This window comes from Cataglyphis hispanica, chromosome 13 (assembly GCF_021464435.1).
Source record: "Cataglyphis hispanica isolate Lineage 1 chromosome 13, ULB_Chis1_1.0, whole genome shotgun sequence".
Lineage (NCBI taxonomy): Eukaryota > Metazoa > Arthropoda > Insecta > Hymenoptera > Formicidae > Cataglyphis > Cataglyphis hispanica.
In genome coordinates, this window is record NC_065966.1 from 1,297,357 (window position 1) to 1,317,188 (window position 19,832).

The 19,832-nt window shown below is 38.2% G+C and overlaps 1 protein-coding gene across 1 annotated transcript; it reads left to right on the plus strand.

Annotated features, from left to right (window-relative positions):
* Positions 1–313: 313 nt before the first annotated feature.
* Positions 314–17,272, plus strand: LOC126854299 (titin-like). The gene is made up of 13 exons (XM_050600886.1): positions 314–534; positions 1,652–1,793; positions 4,824–5,124; positions 5,786–5,966; positions 6,046–6,296; positions 6,379–6,523; positions 6,607–6,819; positions 6,889–7,071; positions 7,151–7,348; positions 7,467–7,603; positions 7,665–8,001; positions 8,167–8,439; positions 8,557–17,272. The coding sequence occupies exons 1-13, from the start codon at positions 522–524 to the stop codon at positions 17,259–17,261; spliced, it is 11,079 nt and encodes a 3,692-aa protein (XP_050456843.1). The 5' UTR covers positions 314–521; the 3' UTR covers positions 17,262–17,272.
* Positions 17,273–19,832: the final 2,560 nt, after the last annotated feature.

Sequence of the window (19,832 nt, forward strand, 5' to 3'; positions counted from 1 at the left end):
GCATTTATTTTTATATGAAATGCGAATCTTAAAATTTATTATAAATAATTTTTTTTTTATATATTTTCTGGAAATATTGTGCACTTACTTAATTCATTTAATTCCGCGATTCGAAAATTTGCATCTCTGCGAAATACCTGCAAATTAAATTTCAGTTTCGCGCGTCGGAAGCAAAAGAAAAAATGGAAAATAGGAACGCCGCAGTTACATCAGCGAAAGAGAGACAAAGAGTGGAAAAACGAGGGTACGTAGATCCCGAACAGCGCATGTGCTTCTTTCGTTAAAACGACGAAGCCGAGAGCGCGGCGTCGGGACGATTTTAGAACGGAGCAGGGCCTCCTGCCGTCAGACGTCTCGTGGCGTAGGGTGTGCTGTATCAATATAGGGTCAAGACAGGAACAAGCTGGCCGGTGGTGGTGGTGAACGGTGCAGGTCTTCCCGAGTGGTACATTACGTACGTTGGCCCTTCGCGAGTAATGTCAATGCGCGGAAAGACCGTTCTACGTAACGTTTGAGACGAGATGACCTTAACAGGTAAGATTCACAGTTTAATTGTCGTAGCGCGTTTGCCGGTATCAGCCGGCATCGGCGAACCGTGGTGAATATTTATCGCCGGTTCATCGAAGACGATACACTTGACGGAGAAATTTGGAAGAAAAGTGCGAAATTTTTATGTTTTGTGTGTGCTTATTTTTATATATTTAGTCGCGCCTGCCAGTGAAAAAGAGATAGCTTGTCACAATTGCAATTACACAGTATATAAATAAATATTGCGATGGAAATAACTTTGTCGAAATCATTATCACTATCAATGTATTGTCTCAAGCTAAACTACAAACGATAATCAACGACTTGAAAGAATTCATTAATAAGAAAAATTAATGTAGAAAAATTGCAAAATTGTACAATATATAATACTTATTAAAAATAAAATTTTTTTCTCTCTATATATATATATATATAAATTCTTATAATTATTACTTTTCTCCCAAATTTTATCTCTGATAGCTAGTCAATTTGTCTTATATTTAGCTTACATGTATCTCGCGGTATTTTACGACTGATGTAAAACGCACAATCGCGGTTACGCGGTTTAAAATACATTTAACGAGATCATAATTGATCTCTTCGCGGAATCATAGTGTTTTGATTCAACATAAATATCGACGGTGTTGTTTGCTAAAAAATTTTTGTTAAGCAAATGTAAAAATATTTATTTACGTTAATGGTGCAATCTGGACATGCGTAGGTGCATCAGATCGAAATTTCGAGCGCACTTTACATTGTAAAATTTAGAAGTAGCAGCTTCTTTCGGAAGGTAGACACGATCGTAAAGATTTATAGATCGGTTACGTTTTATTTTCTTAAGTGGTTCCGCTTTATCACACTTTACTGAAATATAGTCATCTATATTTATGCTACTATTTTGCATATCTCTACTATACCGCCATTCCTGTAGCCATTTTGCAAAGCACGTGAATCTCGAAATAGCAGATAGCTTTTCAACAATAAATTTTTTTTCATTATCGGGAATAAAGCATTTTTTTCAAGTATGAGCAAAATCATTGATATTAAAGTTATAATTAATTTTCTTTATAAACGTGTAAGAGTATAATTAATTTGCAACAAACAATATAAAATGCTTATACAGATCTTACGTCGAGGAATAAAGGACCGCCAGAATGGATCGAAGAAGATCAGATTGTGTCAGCTCAAGGATGCATAGGCGAGGACATCATCGTCGAACTGAAATTGGTTTCATCCGAAAGTTATGATGACTTACAATTCGACTTGTAAGTGCAGCACAAACGTTATACTCTATCGAATGAAACGTAAACAGCTTCGCATATATACCTGTTGCTCTCGTATTGCGACATTTTAACATAAATTTCCGTCTTATCGTTCATTCTCATACACCGGCCTTAATTTTATATAGGACCTTGGGACGTGCCAAGGATCAAACGCGAGTTATTTTAAGCTGTCGCGCACTTAATTTCGGAGAACCGAATTACACTTACCGCGTATAATTTCCCTCAATATTCATGCATGGATCGTCATTCCAGCAATCCGGATAACGTAAATAAAACATTCGATATTCAGTTTTGTAAAAAATTGTTTGCCAGTAAAGAGCGATATATGATTATAACATAATATAATAGTTTCCTTAAAATATTAATCATCAGACCGATAATAAATAATGCTTGATTTAAAAGACGCAGTACGCTTCAGTCTGAGTCATATAGAAACCTAGGAATATGATTTCATCTACCTGTGAATCTTGAATAAAATCAACTATATTTGGTAAATATTAATAACGCGTAACTACCATTAATTTAAAAAACAAAATTCCATAAAAATTTCGAAAAAATTTCAGACTCATTGAAAACTTGATATTTTTTAGTTTGATCTGATAAACTTTACGATCGATAGATTAATAAATCGTGGAAATAAATGCATCTCAAAATATTATATTTATCGAATTATATTGCACTTTGCACATAACATAAAAAATCATGTATCTATAGACACACAATCGTTAAATTTTTTCTTCAAGATATTTTAATCGTCACGAAAGATGGTTTGTCATCAACGTCACCATATGATATGCATAAATTAGGAAAATCTTGAATTCTTAGTCCCTCCTCGAGGAAAGACGTAACTTTATGTAAGCTAATTCCGACCGCGCTCGAAATTTTCGCTAAAAGACGAAAAAGACGCCGATGCCTCTGCCCGGTCCAACTATATTCCACGGTTGGCTCTCGCTAGCTTCTATATGAAATAGTCCGTTGCTTACGCGGTTCCTTCAAACTATATACACGAAATCGTTCATGGAGGTGGAAAATTGGAGGGGACAGTCTGACGTTAGCGTCTCGCTATCAGTCTGATGCTGAAAGAGCGTCGCGACGACCGACGAACCCCTAAGAAGGGGTGTTAAATCATTTGATTATTTAGTGCATCGATCCCCTATCCGTCGATATAGAAAAAGTGCTTGTGTGTTCTATCGAGATTAGATTGTCAAAATTCGAGCTCAATCATGTCGGTTGTGCACCTTTCTCTCAAAAAACTAAATAATTGCGCTAAATCATCAATGAAAAATATAAACAAGGAATCGCTTCTTTATCGCAGATTCTGCCTTTGATGATGAGAGACCATCTGAAAAATATAAAAGTCCATGTGAAGATAATGACATGAAAGAACGAAAGAAAAACAAAGACTAGACATCGTCAAAGAGCCAAGTTGTCATTATATTATCATAACTTAATTATGTACAATTTAAAAGTAAACTCCCATACATTTTAATGTAATCTCGATAAATATGAGATATATACTGATCGAGCTTAATGAAATGAATTTGCAGAGCGCCATCGCGCTGTCAAAATTGTCGTACGACCGATATATGTGTGCGTCTATACCTCGCTAATTTTATCGCTCACACGGTCGTTGTAGTGTGTCATGATCGGAGATTATGCGCGGCAGAGATGAATATCTCGCAAGAACTGAAGCATATGGCAGAAACGTGCTGTCTTTCCACGTGATTGTTGATATTCCTGAAACATTTTTAGATGTGAAAAGGGATAAAACGGTATTAAAAAAATGTTTAAAGATAGACCGAGCCGAAATGTTTGTTTGTAAAAGAATGTGGGCAATTTATGGCAATTACATCATCGCCGATATGTTCTGACAAGAAGGTGTAGCCCTCCTTGTCGATTCATCATGGGAAGTGATTGCTGCAAATGCGCTAATGGTAAAAAAAATTGCGCCATTACTGGATCCTCCTCCGATGGATCGGAATACCGGTAGGATGATAAAAAAAGCGCTCCGATCTAATATTAGATTACAAACAATTATATCTTTATGACATTGATGCTGAATAATACTCGCTCGTGTTCTTGAACACTTTACATATATCGATTATTTATTAAATGCGTGTTTAATATTATGTGCTTAAAAGATAAAATAAATAAAAAAAAAATTTATTATATCGCGATGCGACGTCGCGTCGCGTCAATGGATTCTCGCCGGTCTTACGTCAGACACACCGAGTTGCATAAAGTTGCGTGCTTGATTCATACGCGATATTTCTAGGATATGTTTTATGTTTTCCCGCAAACGATAATTTTGTAAAAAAAAAAATATATATATATACAATAGAAGAATCAATAGATCGGTCTTATTAGATTTTCTCTTTTCTAAACAAGCTCCCGTCAACCAACGAAAAAGATGACAAAAATAGGGTAGTAGAGCAATGCCAAGACTAGATCATTCTGTGTGCTCGAAATATGCCGTGCCGATATAACATATTTTTACGTAGACGTAAGAAATACGCATATAAAGAACACAACAAAATAACAGATTGTCATCGCAGCGACATAGTAAAACTATAATAGTCTTTCCTTTGTTTCATTCATTCTAACATTTAGTTTACCACATTTAATTTTGATATATATGATACATATTACGCGAGAGATTAATTAAAAAGTTATTATATATGTATATATACAGAGTGAGCGTAAAACGTTCCAACCAGACTTTGACATTTTATAGAAAATTTAATTCTAAACAAAAAGTTTCCGATAATCGAAAAATGCTTCCTTAAAAAGCACCCAAAAAATCACGACATCATATGTCTCAAAAGACAACGTAATGTGCTTCATAAATGAATTAAATGAATAATAAATTTGTTATATTTAAATAATTTTGCTACAATTTACTTTTCCTCGCCGATCTGATAAATTATAAAATTATCGCATATGCTTATATTATGCTTCCATTTTTCTTATTTTTGTTTAAATTAAATATTCTTTGATTTATCAAATTTACAGAATACGAGACGGATTGCCAATTTCATCGGATCGTTATCGATTGTCGATGCGAGGCAATGTCGTTCAATTGGCCTTGAAGCAAACGCGTAAAAACGATGCGGGTTACTATTCTCTTGTAGCAACAAGACTCGGACAAGAAAACAATAAAGGGGCTGTAAAGAAAATTCATCTAAGCGTCAGCGAAGCAAGTTACGAAGAGGGCGATCCCCCAATCTTCTTGAGAAGATTGAGCGATCTTGCAGTTAAGGTTGGCACTCGAACCAGATTTCTGGTAGAGATTCGAAGTTCAACCACTCCGAAGGTACGATTTCAAATATAACGATAAATACACAGCGATAAGTACTAAAAAAAGAACAAATTAATCGCACACATATTGCACTGCGATTATATTTTTCTTTGTGAATATTAGTTTAATTAGATAAAGAGTATGTGTGTACATTTTAACGAGCTAAGAAAATCATTTACCATTTGGCAACACGGCCATGTTCGTAACATGACGTAAGAGACGTCCTGACCTAAGATAGGCAGATAATATGTTGTGCCAACTATATACCGCGATCAACCCGGAAGATGAAACTGATGGCCCCAGCGGTGACTTATTGTCAGGCATTTCTCTTCCTTCTTCTATCCCAGTACCAGACGAAATGGGAAAGGCGAACTAAGACGGGCACTGGGAGGTCCATGACCTGAACTTACGGCGAAAGACGGTGAAGAGTAAAGGAAACTGGTTACGCGTTTTCTTGTGCGTCGTATTAATACTATTATTACGCATGCCCGCATACTATGTGCCAGGGACTATATATTCCGATATTCCTTCGCATGTCTCTTCCGCCATACGCGAAATAGCTTAATAGCGTTTTGTTACAGCAAATAATTAACGTATGCGTATTAAAATAAATTAATATCAAGACTTTGATCCAACGACATTCTTACAACAATTAAATTAAACTTATTAATTTCAGATATCTTGGTATAAAAATGATTTACCTATTCATGAGGGAGCTAGATTTTCCCTCGTTCACGAGGGAAATTTTCATTGCGTCGATGTTGCTCCTGTTACGGTCGAGGATCAAGGATGCTGGACCTGCATGGCGGAAAATCGTAGCGGGAGATCCTCGTGCACATCCACTCTAACTGTTATCGGTAATCTTGCACTCGGGGTTCAATTGATATCTTAACACTCAATATGCCTTGATTAATCGTAGATTTAATTAAATTTTAGTTCCCAAAGCTTACAAAAAACCAGAATTTGTCGAAGAACTTCGCGCGTTGCTCACTGAGACGGGTACCGTATCATTGGAATGCAAAGTAATCGGTGTGCCTACGCCAGTACTAAGGTGGTTTAAAGACAGCAAGGAAATTAAAGCTGGTGACGTTTTCGCTTTGACTGCCAATCCTGATGATCCGACTTCCCTTGGCGTTTACACCTGCGAAGCAAATAATTGCATGGGAACAACCTATTCTTCTTCAAAGGTATATGCTCTCGCCATTAAATTATTTAAATAATTTAATTGTAACAGCTTTTACCCTCAAACATATTGTTATTCCATTCCAGGTTCATGTAGTCGGAAGAGGAAGCCGAGAAGGTTCGCTGAAACCAGCGGATGCCTTGGCACCATCTGGGCCACTTCCGGTATTTAAACAGATGCTCCAAGATGAATGTTGCCGGATTGGAGATACTCTCGTGTTGTCCTGCCGAGGTAGATGATAATTAATATAATCTTTTTAATTTTTTATTAATTATTTATTTTATATTTGTATGTAAAACACATTGTTAATACAGTTCAAGTACCACCCTGGCCAAAGGCAATCGCCTGGTACAATAAAGGAGGTCGTGTCGAACCCGATGAAAGATATCATATAATGGAAGATGGCATTGGTGGATATTCAATCGAGGTGAAGCAAGTAGAGGCCATGGACGAAGGTGAATGGAAGTGCGTTGCTACCAGCGAGGAAAATATGAAGCAATTCACGAGCTGCTACGTAGCAATGTCTAGTACGTATTGTAAAAATAAACAGCTAGTTGAAACATAATCGTATCAACGTCTGCTTCATTTGTTACAAGTTCCAAGAAACTATAGAAAACCGCGTTTCATGGAGAATCTGAAAGCAGTCTTGACGGAAGAAGGTCTTGTCTCGTTCGAATGTAAAGTCGTAGGTTTTCCGACGCCGCTGCTAAGATGGTTCAAAGACGGCCAGGAACTTAAGCCAGGAGACGTCTATCAATTAACCGGGACTAATTCATTAGGTAGGTAGTCGCTGAATTAGCTGCATATTTCCCTTTCTGTCTTTTATACGTATCTACGCATTCTTTCGAAAATATTCAGGTTCGTATTGCTGTATCGCGAGAAATTGCATGGGCGAGGCCAAGAGTACAGCTGAATTAACTATCGAAGACATTCAGAATCAATTAAACGAAGAAGAACGTTTTCAGCTTTTGAGCACTAATCAGCCGCCAAAGTTTATAAAAGGTCTCAGAAGTTGCGAGGCGAGGATAAACGAAGATTTCCGCTTTACAGTACAAGGTATTTTTACATTTGCCTTTTTTTTTAATAAACAAATTAAATAAATATACAATTGCTTTTCTATTACGCGCAGATTTAAATCGCATTAATTGCGTCATTTTTTTTTTTTTTTTCTTAGTAAGTATTGCACCGGAACCGAGTCTTTCTTGGTACAGAGACGATACATTAGTGGAGGAATCCGACAAATATCACGCGGCGAAAGAGAATCTTGGCACATGCCATCTTGAAGTGCGAAAACTCGAATTTATCGATCAAGTGAGTATTCGCGAAATACATAATTATTGTTTGTCGTGCTTATAAATGATTTTTCTTTTAGGCCGAATGGAAGTGCGTAGCGGCAAACGATTTTGGTCATAGCGTCACCTCCTGTTTCTTGAAGCTAATCATTCCCAAACATTACAAAAAACCGAAATTTCTCGAGAGTCTACGCGCGATTCTGTCAGAAGAAGGCGCTGTAAATTTAGAGTGCAAAGTTATCGGCGTCCCGCAGCCGGTTTTAAAATGGTACAAAGACAACGTCGAACTCAAACCCGGCGACATACATCGAATTATCTCCGGGCAAGACGGCACCTGCTGCTTAGGAACTTATACTTGCGAAGCTACCAATTGCATGGGAACAGTCAGTAGTTCTGCATCTCTATTAGGATTTGAAGGTAAATTTTTGCATTTAATAATTTTCAACTATAAAATTTTAATGTAATTTCTACGAAAATTTAAAAAAAAGAAGATGCCTTTTGCGACCGTGTAATTTTTACACGTTGTGCTGTAAAGCTGCGAACATTTTAAGCAAAAATAAAATTTAATTCGTAATCTCGCAGATAAGAAAGAAACAAAGGAAATTCAAACGCCAAACGGCCACGAACTGGCGAGGAATCTATCATTATCAACAATACATGAGGAACGAACTTCTCAGTTGTATGATACACCGCAGACCGATCATTCTGTCACTTTAGATGAGCGTGGCGAAGTATCCTTTAGTTTTGATGGCAAAGAAGTGTCAGTCAGTCTGTATGAAACGCCAGATCTCACCGAGGAAGAGGCACTACAGATTGTTGAAATGTATGCTGATCAGTTGTCTGAACATGTAACAGGTAAAAATTTATTTAACTTTACATAATAATATATGATTATATAATTATGTAATAATATTGTTATATGATGAAAAAAATAATAATTATATGTTAAAAAAATAATCCGTTTTTATATAGAACACAATGTGATCGAACTACCGCCAATGAGATTTGTCAAAGAAACGTCTACTTCCGGTAATTTGCTGATGGAAGCCGTAGTAATCGACGTATCGCCCGATTACTTTGTTAGCGCCGAAGAAGGCGATGATTTGCGGACAGAAGCCGATTTTGAGGATGTTTCTATCATGGATGATGTGACACACGTTCTCTCGTCGCCTGAACGCGACTCCCGAGGTTCTTTGAAGAGATCAGCTCAATACAACGGGGATGAGGATGAGAAAGCTCCTAGTAAGCCACCTCGGAAAAAATCAGCGAGTATATCGTCATCGAAAAGCGAGAAGAGTCAACGAATCGAATCCGAGAGCTTCCACAGCGCACAAAAGGAGGAACCGCCGTTGTCTCCGCTCTCATCCTTGAAGCAAGACGATAGCGATACTTTCGCGGACGCTTTGTCTTCTGCGCATCTTTCCATCACAGAGAGTCTTGTTCAAAAACATATCACAGTGGAACATGATATAACAGATACTAGAAAACGTAGTTTGAGCACTGAAAGATCAACCGGCTCCAGTTTGGACGATGGAATCGGTGGTGATTCTTCCTTTGATTCCATGACTGGTATTCCAAAAAAGAAACAACGTAAGAAAAAGAAAAAAGACAAGAGTAATTCCGAGGAGTATTCCGGCCCTAGTGATTACGAGGGTAGAAGAAGTAAATCAGAAGATATAGCCGACATGAAAATGGAACCGTATCAATCTATAGAATCGGTTGATGAAACAAGAATGGATATCAAGAACGAAAATGGAATCGATACAAAAGAGGAGATAAAGGAATCATTTTCTGAAGAAAGACTGTTAGATAATTTAGCAAGCGTAACGGAAGCTATTAACGTACATACTTCGGAAGAGACTCGAAAATTGAAAAAAGATATTCTTTCAGAATCAAGAAAGATCCTGCGCAATGCTTTGGAAACGTACGAAAACGTTCCCGATACTTTAGTACCGCGATTTTCCAGTATTCGCGAGCGAGTCGACGATGTATATCGAACATTGGAAATTTCAAAAGAAAAAGACACGGAAATTGAAACCTTAATGAATCTCGAAGAACCTTTGCATGCATTGCTGAAAGCTATTGATAAAATTACATCAGCGGAAGACATAGAAATTATACGCAATTTTATTGAACCATCGATCCTTCAGTTGTCACACATTGTCGAAAATCTCGAACTGTCATCTTTACAATCTACGCTGGCGATTCTAAAAAAAATCAACAAGCGCATTTGTAACATTCCTATCGAAACGGAAGGATTGTCCTCGATAAAATCAATTGCTGACAAAACTCGAAATATACCCGAGGAAATTCTAGATCAGCTAATCGATAACCAGTCGGCGTTTAATGCGATTTTAGATTACATGGAATGTTCGAAACTCGCGATGAATGGAACTGCCGTTCCGCAGCAGGCTTTAACAGGATCGAGACTTGCAGCGTGTTTAGTAGAGTTACGAGAGTGCGTATCCCACACAGCGCATACTGCAATGACATTGAAAGAAAATGAGACATTAAACAGTTTAATGGAATTTAGAGAACCCTTGTTAGATCTTCAAGTGGTTTTAGCGTCAGAATCTTTTCGGGAAATTACGATACTGAAAAAAATTAACTTTACCATTGAAAAATTGAAAAATGTCATTGGAACAATACTAAAAGGTTCCGAAAATCCCGAAACAATTGGGCGAGTAAAAACAATTCTTCAGATATTGGAAGATACTGATAAACAAATATCAAAATTGATGGAGCAATTGTTAGAAATGGAAGTTGCACAGAAACACGTACTGAAAAACTTAAACATTGATCAAAGTTTAAGCAGCGTGCATTTTGCTTTATCATCAGTTTTAGAAAAGCAAGAAAAGTCTGCAAGCTCATATCGTTTAATTACATGTATTGAAGCGTTACGTCAGACAATTGGTTCTTCGGCGATCACAATAGCCAATTTAAAAAATCCAATCAATAATGATATAATTCAAGAGATTAATAAATTAACTGATTCGTTGTTAAATCTGCAAAAAAATCTATTAACGGAAAAACATGAACCAGAAGAGGAAGAAATTCTAATTGATTTGATAAATCCCATCAATAAATTGAAAGAGATAATTCACAGCATAATGGAAAGCGGTTCTTCGGTCGAATTAATAGAGCCTATGCTAAAGTTATTGGAAGAAATAGAGAAAGATGCAATTATTGTAGCGAAAGAAATATCAAAGAAAAAATCTCAAGAGGAAAGTGCTATCAAATCTCAAAGAGAAAATAAGGAAAAGAAAAGCAATTCAAAATCCATTCTCGCTACTCAAATCAGCCGTTCTTTAGAACCTATTAAACAATGGTTATCCACGTCCGAAGACAGTACAAAGGACGAAATAGAATCTACTCTAAGTTTAACAATCGAGGAATTAAAGAGCAACGTAAGTCAAATTGCCATTCAAACGTCATATTCTGAACCACCAAATGATGAAAGTTTGATAGAAGCATTGGTTGATCTTCGAGAACCATTAATAAAACTTAAAAACGCTATTTCTATATATCACAGGCCGGAAGATCTTTTGACTTTAAAGAACTTAGGTCAGCCTATGAAACATCTTTTGCAAATTATCACGGACATTCTTCATGAACATGCGGAAGAAGAGTGTCTGAAATCGGTAATAGATATTGTCGAACAAATCGAAAATCAAATATCGCTTTCAATAGAAAGTGCTCTTCAGCAGCAAGAACTTGGACAATCTGTCAAAACATTCAATGTAGAAGAGGAAGAAGAAGCTATTACAGTCTCTTCCCCAGAAACGATTCCAGGCACTCTTACAGAAATCGCGTCTACGCCATTTGAAACCGGATCCACTGCATTGCCTACTGAACAACTTGTAATAGAAGATACTTTCAATATAAGTGTTGACGATGTTGCTTTGCAAGCTGTAAAGGCTGACAAGCAAAAAAGAGAGGAGAATGCGGGCAAATTAATTACAGCCTTGTCGGAGACCTTGGAGAAGCTTCAATTGGAGATAACTGGTATTCTAGAAGATTTTGAAGAATCGGCAACGCGAATTGCTATGATTCCCCAATCGAAATTAGCCAATTTTGTCGAAGAATTAAGAAGGACTATCTCTACAATACGCATGATAACCACCGTTTATGATAAAGAAATTGGATCATCTGAAGAAAAAATTAATCAGACAATTCTAATATTAACTAATTTAACACAACCGCTGACAAATATACAAGAATTGCTTTCCAGACCGTGCGAACAAGACGTCTCGGAACTTATGATATTGAATCGGTTAACGCCATTGTTGAATGTAATAGAAAACAACGTGATAAAACAAACAATCGATTTTGTCAATAAAAATGAAGAGACGGAGAAAGAGTTTGAATTTCTTTTATCCATTTTGAAAGATATTAAAGCGGAAATTCCCACTCGAATTCAAGAAATATCATCGAGACAAAAAATTCTGGAATGTCTCCGAGATATTTCGAAGCCTCTAGATAGCATTGTGGAGCGTATGAATGATCTGGAAAAAGCTGCGGAAGAAACCCTCGAGACGGATGTCGCGAACATTTTGGGAAAGCCGATCGCCATTGTTTTAAAAGATATCAAGACCGCTATCCAAGAAGTAGATATGCTAGATCGACGAAGGCCAATAATTAACGAATTACGAAATCTTCTTGAACCTTTGCTAGAATTCCATACCTGCCTTTCAATGGTACAGAGCAGTCGACGAAGTTTAGTTCCCGAAGCCTGTTTATTAGACGAAAGAAGAAACGTTATCCTACGAGCGGTAGATGATTTGCGGAAACAAGTTTGTCATACTATCGAAACGATTGCGAATATGGAAGAAGCCTCTTTATTCCATGAGTCTTTGACGTCGCTTAATTCCGCGATTCTGCAAGTACAGAAGCAAATCGGTAAGACTGATTATTCGCGTCGATCTAGTAGCGTCAAAATTCCTCTTCAGCATCGACTTACCGATACGTTGAATCGCTTAGCGAAAGCTATAATAGCTGTGGAAGAACACGCTGACAGAGATACGTATGGAATATTATTCAAATGCTTGGAGGCATTGCAGAAACAAATTTCCTTCACGCAAATGCAATTTAATCAGATTGATAATGAATCAATTGACGAAGAGGCAATTATAGAAGGCTTTCTTTATCCGACTAATCAACTTTTATCGGCGTTAAATATCCTTAAAGAAAATACGCAGAAAGTACCATCAGCGATTTCACATAATTTAATAATTCAGTTTCAAGAACTAGCCGATTCGATCTCAGAATTAAATTCTTCTTTGTCGACGCATAAAGCGGAACTTGTACAAGGAGGCGCATCTATAGGAGCGCCTATCGTAGAAACCTTTTCTGCCGTTACGGATGTTTTAAATCACGTGAAAGATTCCATAATAACAATAGAGAAGATAGTCGAACAGAAAGAGAATGAGGTCATCACAAAAGTAGAAAGCGTCACCGAAATTATAGAAATATCGCAAGAGGAAATTGAGAGCGTAATAATGATCACCGAAATACCGTCGTCGGCAGTTGAAGAGGTTGCTCAATCGACGATTGAAGATGCACCTAAAATAACACAAACACCGGTTATAGAAAATCTAGAAGCGATGATTCATATTGAACAAACGGAGGATAATTTAATAGATACAAAAAAATATGAGGAGAATCAAGAAAAAAATGAGAAACGAGAAGACTTGACAAGACAACAGATATCAAAGTTCAATTCTGCGATAAATAGTCTGACACAGCCGTTAAAAGAATTGATCAATTTTGTGAAATCTGCTACGCAAGAGACCTCGCTGGTTTCAAAATCCGAGGAGAACAAGCGGAAAATACAAGAGCTAACAGCATTGGTACAAATTCTTAATGATTTACAAGCTACAAATATCTCTATTAAAACGGCATTGTCTTCCTTGTCCATTATACTAGGAGATAATAAATTTTCTCAGATGGAAAATATCCTGGCTGATTTTGAGCGTGCTATCGGTATGGTTATTTCTATGACTGACGCAGGAGTGAGACCAGAATTAAAGGAGAACATTATGACGTCTTTACAATCTATTGCCGAGCCCTTAGATGCTCTTGGAAATATTTTGTCATCTATATGTCAGACGTTTGATGGAGACAAGTACGTCGATCAAAATGGAAAATCGTTATCTATAATTGTAAAAGAATTAATGCCGTGCATTAAAGACAGCGTTAAATCTGTAAATGAAATTCAGATGTTAAAATCTGTTAGAATTGCTGAGAGAGAAACAGAAATATCGAAAATAAAAGAGGAAACAAATGATATCGAAGAAACGACTGCGCGACCTCTCGAAGAACTGATAGAAGCTATTATGGATTCTCAGGATCAGGTGAAATGCGACAAGACTTCGCTTTACGAATCTAGTTCGCCTTCCGCCGATTCACTCGAATCAAAAAGTATTGACAACTTACAATCAATGGAAGTAGAAACACAATTAAATGAAACACTCGTTAAAGAGGTAGATTCAATGGCACAAGATACAGTAAAAATATCGCAACAAGAACTGGCATCAGTACCAGCATCTAATCAAATCGGGGAAATACTTACTGAGAAAAAAGAAGTGATAAAATCTATGACAGAATCATTGGAAAAAGTTGAAAAGCAAAATTTAGAAACGATTAATCAGCAAAAAATAGAATTAACTCAGGCATCTGAAAAACATGAAATGCAGGAAAAACAAATTAAAGCTGAAACTTTGCAAGCGATCATTTCTCCTCTTCAAGTATTACGTAAATCATTCGACGAAATTGGAGAAATAGGAATTTTAGAATCATCCGACAAGGAAACGATTGCATTTTTGACTCTGATAGAACCGTTGCTAAATCTTGAAATTGCATTACCGTCCGAAGTTACTGAGGAAATAAAGCAAGACACAGTGCCATTAGAAAAATTATCTGTTACATACGTTTTGCAAGAATTACAAAAATCAATCGCTACAATTCAAGAGCAAGTACAACTTAATATTGTAGCCGAAGCCAGTTCAAGCAAAACACCTAAAATGCAGTTAATGCAAGCCATCGAAAAACCATTAGAAGATTTAAAAATATCCATCGCGTGTATTCAATCCGATCCAAAAACTTGTCAATTGATTCAGCAAAAAGCGGAATTATCGAGCGCAGAACAGATCACAATTTTACAAACTCTTGCCAAATCAGTGGAACAATTTGGAGAAAAATTTATGACTATTACTAATGAGATAAAAATAGAAGTAGAATCTGAGTCACCATTGCAAATCGTTAAACAAAAAGAACAAGAGCTCGATCCAGAAATTTTACATAAGATTGTTGATCCGATTCGTATTTTACGTGAAACCCTTTCTCAAATTGAAGAATTAAAGAGTCAAAAAACCGAGTTATTAGAAATACCAGAACAAAAGAAAGAGATTGTTCAATTAAATACGGTGATAAATCTTTTGGAAAAATTAGAACAATTATTAATCACAGACGTGCAACAGATTACAGTATCGCAAGAGGAAGTTACGAAAGATCTTAGCGGAAATCAAGTTTTATTGGCGAGTGCGGATTTAAAGCCCGTGCTAGAAGAGCTGAAAAACTCAATTGTTGTAATCCAGCAGCAAGCAGTCTCCAATGAAGATAGTCTAACAATAAAAACTTTAAACGAAGCTTTTGAAAACCTAAAATCACCATTAACAAGCATCGAAGAAATCGCCGATCGCTTCGATGAAGTTGCTGAAACTGAAAAATTATCGACTTTATTAAGGTTTGCAAAATCGATGGAAGAAACAGCGAATCAATTAACTATAGCTAAGCAAAACATAATACAACAAGAAATGCGAGAAACTTCTCTGTTAAAAGCGATAACTATTCCAATCGAAGGGCTACAAAGTGCAATATTGAAACTCGAAGATCGGGTGTCTCAAACATTGGAAACAAAGGAGTCAATAAAACTTGTTGCTTTAGAATCTATAGTACAACCGTTGCAAGAGTTACAGCAATCTTTCTTAATTGCATCTCATCAAGAGATCGCCCAATCTTTGCAACGAATGCCAATCAAGCCGATATTAGATAATTTGAGTAAATCTCTTGCGGTGATTCAAGATCAAGCTACGATTGTTCAAGATTTATTCGCGGAAACAAATACAGATGATTTGGCAATATTAAAGGATTTTACAAAATCACTCGGTAATTTGAGAACGTCGACAGTGGTCTTGCAACAATTAAACGCGATAGAAAACGCTGGTCAACAAATCGTAGAGATTGAAAATGCGTCCGCGTTGCAAGCATTCGCAAAATCTATCGAGGAATTTAGAAAATGTTGCTCCCTCGTCGTCGAGCGGCCGAGAGTCATCGAAGCCTTCGCGACAAGTGCAGAATTAAAACAATCGACTAAAACGGATACGCAACTCCTCGAAAGTATCATCGAGCCTCTGCGAATTTTACAAGAGCAAATTTTAACCATTGAAGAAACTAAAATGCAAGAATCTGAAATCTTGGATATTACGGAGGTAAAAAGACCAGTTACCGTGTTGAGCAGTTTAGTTGGTCCTTTGCAACAGCTTGAAAAATCTTTCATTGCAACGGTGCGCAAAGAGCATGTGATTGAACATGATGGGCAGGATCTAAAAACCGAATCATCTTCCACGAGCTTAGAAAAACTTGTCTTACAGCCGATCCTCGAGGAAATGCAAAAGTCCATCGCCACTGTTCAAGAGCACGTGATATTAGAGGCAGATAGCCAAATTATCTCGGAAGCGGAAACTGACGCTTTGCTAAAATCGATCGCGCAGCCTCTAGTGGATTTAAGAGCCTCTATCGCTTCTATTCAGCAAGTAACCGCAGTTGCGCCTGATCCTTTAAACGAATTGGCACAGCAACACAATGTCTCGGCATTGGAAACGTTCGCCGAAACTCTCCACAATTTATCGGAATGTATAGCAATGTGCAATCATCAACAAATAATCATGGAGCCTGTGGCGGATACCTTTTCCGAAGACGCTTCGTCTTTGAATACGTGGGCAGATGTAATCGACGAACAATCTCTTTCAAAAGTCACGCGTCCGATGGTGATTGATCAGGGCGCAATCGAATCTCCGGCCGAAATCGCGATATCGATATCAGAAGACGAAGTCTCCGCGTTGAAAACATTAGCAAAGCCTTTAACTGAATTACGAGAATGCCTTGCACTGGTCGTCGAAGAGCGCAAAATAGTCACGCCGAGCGATACAACGTCTTCTTTATCGGAGAAGGAAAATATCTCTCTGTTGAAAACGATGATACAGCCTTTGTTAGAGTTAAAGGATGCAGCCACAGCGGTAATTATTCAAGAACAGACAGCTATGGAACGAGTAAATGAACATTCATTCACAATTGAAGGTAAGAATGAATTCGCCCTTCATCCATTGATGGAACCGCTTGAGGAATTGTGTCATTCTATCGCTGTAATACAGGATCAGATGTTGGTTGAAACATCAATGGATCGAGCGAAGAATGATATTGTACTAGATGCACTGGCCGAACCTTTATTCGACCTCCAGCGCGCTATATCGGTTCTAGAAGCACGAGTTATATCGCCGGATATCGAGTCGATGCCTGAAGACACGAGCAACAACTGGATCACGGAATGTTTAGCGGCTCCTCTGCACGAAATAGAGATCAATAGCCGATATTCGGCAATGCACAGTAATGGAACCTGAAACTGTAATCGTGGAAGAACAAATAAGAACATCAACGCCAAACTGGTCTATTGTCGAAGAATTATCGAAACCGATGGAAAATATTAAGACAGCTATATTGCGTATGGAAGATGACTATACCGAAACTGAAGTTCTCAAAACAATGGCAAAATCACTTACTAATGTACAAGAGAGTTTGATGTTATTGACAAACAAACATAATTTAAGTGCTGTTGAAGAGGAAACCAGTATTGACGCTATTATTGATTCTCTTTTCAATCTTGAGAAATGCATTTCATTCGTTAAGAGAGAAATTGTCGATAAACCAATGTCCAAATCATCGAATACCATGAAAATAGATACTACTATATCCACTACTCTTAATGTACCATTAAACGAGCTAAAATATTCCATTGTGACCGTAAAGGAATCACCAAATATTTATCTAAAAGATTTAAAAAGACCATTGGAACTTCTGCAAGATGCGCTCGAAACAGTTATATCTATACAACAAAATAAAAAGCTCTTGGAATTATCGACAAAAATAACGGATACTATTTCGAATATTAACACATCTATTGAATCTATCGGACACAAGTTAGAGGAACAACAGATGTCTGTCATTGAGATTTGTATCGAATGCGAAGCACTCGGAATGTTGACGAAACCTTTACAGAATATTAAACAGTGTATCGCACAAATACAAGAGAAACCGAATACAGAATTGATGATCAATACCTTGCAGAGTCTTGAGAAATCAGTGACTGTAATACGACAGCAGTCAGCCGATAAACCGTTAGCGGATCCGCAGTATACAAATTTCGGTATTCTCTCAAAAAATTTAATACCGTGCCTGCATGAATTGCAAGAATCGATGGAAGAGGCGAAAACTTTATGGCATAAACAAACAATATTAGAAGGATTAAGAATTCTCGAAACACCGATCTGCAAATTGCAATCTATCATAAATATTATGTGTGATCAGTTTTTGGCAGAAGAAATGATTCAGATGATAGAAAAACAGAAGAAAGTACCTCAAAAGAAATCTGCAAAACAAGAAATAGAAAAATCTGAAATTGAAATAACTTTTGAAAAAGACGATGAAGTAAAGGAAACAATAAAAGTAGAAATAGAAGAAACTAAGCTGACAGACAGTGCAGACTCTACAGTAATCAGTGATACAAATAAAGGCAAGGTCGATCAGAAAGTATTAAAATCACTCGGAACTCGTGCATCAGATCCGGCTCGTCGAATATCGAAGTCGACGTCGAAGACTCATCGAAGACAATCCATCCGTCATCAAGCTCGGCATCCATCCGCTCAAAAGTCGTTCATCGCTCGACTCGAGATCATCCGTCGTCGTCGATCCGCGTCCGTTTCTCCGTCTTTCAGCAAAGTTCCGCTGAATGCTCGAGGTCAGAAGCATCAGTCGATGATCCATCGAAAATCAAAGTCCATCAATCGACATCATCGTTTCATCAGATCCATCGCTTATCAAAGGATCATAAAGTCGTCCATCCGGCTCATCAAAGTCATAAATCGACGTCAAAATCGTCCGTCCGATTTCAAAGATCGTCAGATCGCATCGCTCGGATCATAAAGTCGATACACATCGGCATCCGTCCGTCATAAGATTTCCGCAAAGGTCTCCGGCGTCAGATCATCATCGCTCGCGTCAGTCGTCGGGCGTCGAACTCATCCGTCACATCGTCCGAAATCTCAAATCAAGATCTCCGGCGCGTCAGATCCATCCGCTCCGGATCACTAAAGTCGGCTCGGCATCCATCGGCATCCGTCAGTCATCAAAGATTTCCGCTCGTCTTCGCGTCAGATCCATCCGCTCGCGTCCGTCGGCGTCGAACTCGTCATCAGAATCCGTCAGAAATGTCGGCACTCAAAGTCATCGACATCAGATCCATCCGCATCGAGATCCGCTCAGGCATCCGTCGCATCCATCAATCTCCGTCCGTCAAAGATCTCAGGATCAAAGTCGTCCGATCACAGTCGATCCATCCGTCGGCATCAAGTCGACAAATCCGTCGTCATCGAAGGATTTCCGTCTCAAGGTCGTCGATCAGATCCATCCGCTCGAGATCCGATCAAAGGCCATCCGCTCGCTCCGTCAATCTCGGTCTCCGGCAGATCAAAGATCTCGAGCAACGTCGATCCATCCATCGGCGATCGCTAAGTCGGCATCGCGTCCATCGAAATCGTCAAGATCATCAAATGTCCGGCACTCAAAGATCCGTCACGTCGATCCATCCGCTCGCGTCCATCAAAGTCGACATCGCGTCCGTCATCCGATCCGCTCCAGATCTCGGTCAGCTCATCATCCGCTCGGATCCATCAGAGTCGGCATCATCGTCATCCGAAATCTCTCGGCGTCATCCGCTCGATCGCGCGTCAGATCCATCCGCGTCGGCGATCAGAACTCACTCCGTCGACTCCGTCCGCGATCCATCGCTCACCATCACTCACGCTAAATCCGTCGCGTCGGATCGATCATAGATCATCGATCGAAATCAGGATCCGTCGGTTTCAGATCCGGTCGCATCGAATATCGATCAGCGTCGCAGTCGCGTCGATCCATCG

Excerpts from the sequence above, each read along its gene's own strand:
- LOC126854299 (XM_050600886.1), top strand. Across the intron at positions 5,967-6,045 it reads ATCCACTCTAACTGTTATCG|TTCCCAAAGCTTACAAAAAA; the intron begins GTAATCTTGCAC and ends ATTAAATTTTAG. Across the intron at positions 6,820-6,888 it reads CTGCTACGTAGCAATGTCTA|TTCCAAGAAACTATAGAAAA; the intron begins GTACGTATTGTA and ends ATTTGTTACAAG.